Source organism: Pinus tabuliformis, chromosome 4_2 (genome assembly GCF_031772625.1).
Source record: "Pinus tabuliformis cultivar Carrire ecotype Pingquan chromosome 4_2, CPIR1, whole genome shotgun sequence".
NCBI lineage: Eukaryota > Viridiplantae > Streptophyta > Pinopsida > Pinales > Pinaceae > Pinus > Pinus tabuliformis.
This window is the reverse complement of record NC_142304.1, coordinates 28,051,338-28,057,337: the sequence shown is the minus strand read 5'-3', so window position 1 is coordinate 28,057,337 and position 6,000 is coordinate 28,051,338. Positions and strand designations below refer to the sequence as shown.

General features: G+C 30.3%; 1 protein-coding gene across 1 annotated transcript; it reads left to right on the top strand.

Moving 5' to 3' along the window:
• Window positions 1-292: 292 nt before the first annotated feature.
• LOC149168180 (uncharacterized) lies at window positions 293-1,027 on the top strand. Its single transcript, XM_089424845.1, has one exon. The coding sequence runs from the start codon at window positions 293-295 to the stop codon at window positions 1,025-1,027; it is 735 nt and encodes a 244-aa protein (XP_089280971.1).
• The last annotated feature ends 4,973 nt before the right edge of the window (window positions 1,028-6,000 follow it).

Below are 6,000 nucleotides of genomic sequence, written 5' to 3'. Positions count from 1 at the left end.
CCAAAGTATATGTTGCAGATTTTTATGGAAGGGTAACCAACCCGGGAAAATTTTTGCTTGGGTCAAATGGGATAGAATTGCATTACCCAAACGATGGGGAGGATGGGGTATAAAAAGGCTTGATCTGTTCTCGAAAGCCTTGGCTGCTAAACTTGGTTGGCAACTCATCACCACCAACAGTCTCTGGACCTGGGTTGCTCAAGCAAAATACATATGGCCCATGAACTTGATGGATTGGTTTAGGTAGACCCACCACACGAACAACAACATCTCCAATATTTGGAAGGCGATGATGAATGCGCTTCCTCTATTGCGACAAGGTATCACATGGAGAATTAATGAAGGAAATGTAGTTCATATTGGCACGGATCCATGGGTGGGATGTGGGAATGCACAGAGATTGCCAGCTGATTTGATAAGGTTCCTAAATAGCAGGGGCATCATCTACATTAAGCACATTGGAGATCGAAATAATTCCACCTTTCTTCAACAGGCTTGGAAATCGGCACACGACTTGGACATCCCCAAGCAATGGCGACTTGACTGGCTACAATACATTGAAGCTCTCACTCAGGCACATATCCGCCTGTCAAAGGAACCGGATGAGGTTATTTGGGCATTCGCAAAGAACGGAACATACTCCCCTAAAGAAGGATACATCACACTCATGGACCCCCATAAACCTCAGTCCATTGACCCGAACTGGAGATCTCTTTGGAAACTCAAGGCAGCCCCTCGTACCCACCTATTACTGTGGAACATTCTCTTTGACAAGATCCCTACAGGTGCCAATTTGATGAAAAGAACCTTTCACGGCCCATTTCGGTGTCATCTTTGTCGGCTTGATGAAGAGAATACCGAACACCTTTTCCTGAATTGCCCATCCTCTAAAGAGTTTTGGAACTGTATTTCTGCACACTACCCTTCCCTAAACCCCTGGCATGGTAACAACATTCAAGATGCCTGGAATTCCTGGTGCCAAGTCCACAAGGGAAAAGCCAAGAACATGCCTCTTCTAGCCTGCTAGGCTATTTGGATTGCTAGAAATCACTCCATTTTCAACCTCAAGGACCCTCACTGGCCTTCCATTCTGCTTCATACCATTGCTGATTATGATCTCCTTCCTGAGGATGACAACATAGCCCCTCCTCGCACCATCATACCTGAAATCATAGATAAATCTAAACCATGGGCATATTTCGATGGTTCTGCTCAGGATGCAGGATGTGGTGGAGGAGCCATACTTTTCCTGAATGATTCACACAGGTTCAGAATCCAAATTAACCTGGGCAGGGGTACTAACAATTTTGCTGAACTCTGCACAACAAAACATCTCATATACTTCGCCTTAGAACATCATTGCAATCATCTTCAATTGTTTGGTGAATCTAAAATTGTGTGTAACTGGCTCAACAATGCATCACATTGTAATGCATATACTTTGAGGCATATTCTAGGAGAAGCTCAAACATTGATAGCCACATTTGACTCCTTTGTCTGTCGACATATTTACAGGGAACAAAACTCGGAGGCTGATCAACTTTCAAAAGAGGCAGCGCATTTACAGGGCAATGACTGGCTGATACAGGAGGAAATCGATGGCACCTACCATTAATACTACCACAGACCTTTTGTAGAACATGGACAAATTGGGCTATAAGCCCAATATTTTTCTGAACTCATTGTATAAATTATGTTTTTCATATATCTATTTTAACGGTTGTACATACAACAGTATTGGTTTTGGTACATGGTATATCTTTCTCTGCACAGAGACGATACAATTTTGGACTTTTTTCTCTCCTCCTGTTGAGGGAAGTTTTGATACAATATGGTTGATAGCAGACTCCTTGTGTGGAGTAATAGCGATTAGCAGTTAAGTTTTTATATCTTTATCTGGACAATTTCATGTATCTTGATAGGCAACCTTGCCTCCATATGCATAAGCCTTGGCATCTACAAAATGTAATTTCTTATATATTAATAGATATTACGACTTTTTCCATGGGAAAAAAAAATAATATATATATATATATATATATATATATATATATATATATATATATATATTAAAATCAACTTTATCTAAATAATATAAATAAAGTAATGACCCATAGCTACAGGAGCGAAAGCCTGCAACGGGTTATTCCAGGTGGCGTGGTTTTCCTTGAATAACAGTGATGAGTCAACCTGCATTCGTGGATAACAGCTAATGATAGGTTTTCCCACTTGTGAAAATATTTTTAAATGTCATGTTCTAATTCTATATTAAACATTTAAAAAATGATATATTTCCATAGTATTAAGATATAAAACAATTTTGAATGAAATTTAAATTAGAAAGTAATTGAAAACAACTATTTTTAATTTAAATTTCATTCAAAATTGTTTTTATATCTTAATACTATGGAAATATATCATTTTTTAAATGTTTAATATAGAATTAGAACATGACATATATATATATATATTATTGGTGTGTTGTTTAGTATGGGTGAGGTGTAATTTTTATCATGTTAACAAGAAGTCACGTGTGCACATGCACTTGCGCATGTATAGACTCACATAATAAGAATTAATGTAAATCCATTTTAACTTTGATCCATCATGCATTGATTTGTAGACAAGAGACTAATCTACTAGTTTCACTAACGCGTTTGTTGAATTAACTTTTGATCTTTGTGAAGGAGAAATCGAAAAAAATATTAAATTTACACAAAATTACTTGACTTGACCAATTGAAATGGTTGAATTCCCAAATAATATTTTAATTTTACACATGCTTCATCCCAAGCATCACGGGAACCAATATAAATGCCTTATCACTCAACTTCCAAGCTTTATCACTCAACAAAAGACCATATGATGCATGCATATATTTCTTTAGTATATATATTTTATTAATATTATGCATGATGGTGTAATTTATTTTATTTTATTTGTATAATACACCAACACACACTTTTGAAGCGAAATATCTTTATAAGGTTGTCAAAGGATTTTGATTTCTAGGTACTATGTATATAATTTATTTATATTATATACCAACACAATTTTTTTGAAAAGGAGATGAGGCTAAATACTTTTATAAGTTTGTGAAAGGATTTTAATTTCTAAGTTTACACATGGATTATTGAGTATATATAAAAGTTAACAATTCAATCGAAGTTATTTTATTTTAATTTCTAAGCTACTCAATATTAATTTTTTCATTTTACCTTTTTACTTAAACTTATGCATTTGGTTAAATTTATATATATTTACTTTAAAAAATATATAAGTATGTAAATGTGTTTTTCTTTTTTCTAAGTAATTAAAGGTTAATATTTTTCATTTTAAATTTTATATACAAAAATTAAAACATATAAAAAATTAGTCTTATAAAAAATAATTATTTAAAATAATATTAAAATTAAACAAAGTCTTTCGGTAGAAATCATATGAGAGAATTTTTTGGCCGACGCAACCAACAAGTGTGGTTCATCATCACGACCAGGTTTATCTATAATAATAAATAAATTTTGTCTCTTTATTTATTTATTATTATAGATATCTCATATACGCTCATATTAAATCATAATTTAAAAACATTGGTTACAATACTAACTTCTAAACCTTTAAGCTCATAAAAAATCAGAATGATTTATGATTAGATTTATTAACAAAAAAATCAAATATATAAATCAAATTTAAAGCAAATCAAACAATTATTTTACCTTTTTAAAAATCTCATCAATCAAATTTAATCTTATTAAACAATATTGTATGTGTGAACTAGCAAAATTGGCAACTAAGACAACCCTTAAACTACAAGTAATCAACAAAATACAAACAATTTTAATGTTTCCTCGAGGCATCCAATATCTTTATGAGACCAATAAGTTTAAAAAATAATAATATTAATTTTTCCTATTTATAGCCTAAATCTTTTTTGAAATATTATAGTATTCGTTTTATTTTAGTTATAATAGCTTCTTACTTTTTTTTGAGTAAGAGGCGGGTAACAAATAGCAACGATGCATATTACATTTTAAAAATATATTTTCCTTTTGTTGTGTAATATTTGAATATTATTTTTATATTATGCACACACACAAAAAAAAATGTTTATATAAAAGTCATTTATTTATTTTTTTATTTTTTTTGATAAATTATAAGTTATTTATAATTTTATTAAATTAAAAACTTTATAATTTTTATAATTTGATATTTATTTTTAATTTTGAAATATATTAATAATATCATATTTTATTATTTTATATTTGCATTAAATATAAGAATTCCATATATCAATATATAGTGTTTAATATTGGAGATTTAGAGTGGTGGCAAAATTTAATTTGGGAAGATGATAATGTAAAAATTAATCTTTCTCATTTTGAATGTTGAATACAAAGAAAGAACATGTGCACACATACATTCCAAACTAAAAAGTTTATATTTATATAAATATGGATAATATACATGTTACTATTAGAAGGACTCATCAAAATTCAACATCTAAAGAGCCACTTCTCTAAAAGTCCAAATAACCACTATAATTATTCACCATTTTTATTGACAAAAGAAAAACATTTTCATAATGATAACAAAATTTGATGCTTAACAACTTGTTTCAAGAAACATCTCAAAAACATTTGCACATCAAAGAGATATTGAAAATGATGAGCTACAAATAATCATAATTAGAAATGGAACTCCACAATTTCCATCTCCTAGCTATCCCAATACTCATAGAAACCAAAAAGGCTAGGCTATAATTCCAAAGCTTCCTTTAATAATTCATCTACCTTTTGATTCAACCTTTGTAGTTATGCTTGAAAGAGTACCATTGAAAAGGATAGAATAATATTTTGGATTTCCTAAAGAAGGGGGGAAAGACATACATTATCCAACACAATATTTTTACATGTCCAATCTATCACCAATTTAGAGTCATCCATGACCTCTAATTTGGATACTCCCCACTTGCTTGCAAAATGAAGAAAGGTCCATAAAGCTAAGAACTCAACCTTTGTGTTTGAGCCTTTGCATGAACAATGTTGAATGTGATCTATAAATTACCATAGATATTCCATTGGAATAGTTTTTCACAACAAGTTTGAAAAAAATCATTAAAATATTCACTGTTAATTTTTCCTTAGATTCCAGATTCTTTAGTTAGTTGATTTTTCACTTGATTAATTAAGAGAAATAAACAAAAAAAAACAATCCACAATAGAAACAAAGATTTTCCCTAAGAAACCCTTACGCGAAATACCTAGCTAGTAGGTGGGGCTACTTTGTTATGTTTTATTTTCATAATTTAATTCATGTCTTTTTAAAAAACCCCAACGAAATTGAACTCCTCTGCTATGTACCTTGTCTTTGCAAGAATTGTCATTATTCTAAGCTATTTAGGCCTAGTGTAACTTTCTTCTTAAATTTAACCTCCTGCTACATTCTTTAGAAGATATATAGAAACTCAAATTTAGATTGTATTTCATTGTCCATACATTTCGCTTGATTACTTCCTTTCACATTCCCCACTCCTCCTATCCCCGTTCCTTTGCACCTCTTGGTGCAATTGCTAGTTTACTTTTTACTACAAGGAAAAAATGTAATTTTTTCACATGACAAGAAATAGCATTATTGATATTACATTATGTGTAATTCATTCTATGTTCCATTTACATTTGATATTTAAAACAAAATTATATTTATAACAAAAACTATTTTACTCACAACTATAAGTAAAATATTTCAATGTTTATATTAAATAGCATAATTTTATAGATATTTTATATAGAGAAAAATAAAGTAATTTAAATTGAAAATTTTGTTATACTTTCACTTGAGTGAGAAAGATTGAGAGAATTCTTATTCCATTAATAGTTGCTTTCTAATTCAATGTATAAGGGATATTTGTAAAATTTTCAATGTTTCTTATGGATTTGATATGTAATATTAATTTAGAAAATATTAATAATAAAAATAATTAAATGTACATATACAAGAAAC

Coding starts and splice junctions, on each gene's coding strand:
- LOC149168180 (XM_089424845.1), top strand. CDS start 293: ATGAATGCGCTTCCTCTATTGCGACAAGGTATCACATGGAGAATTAAT.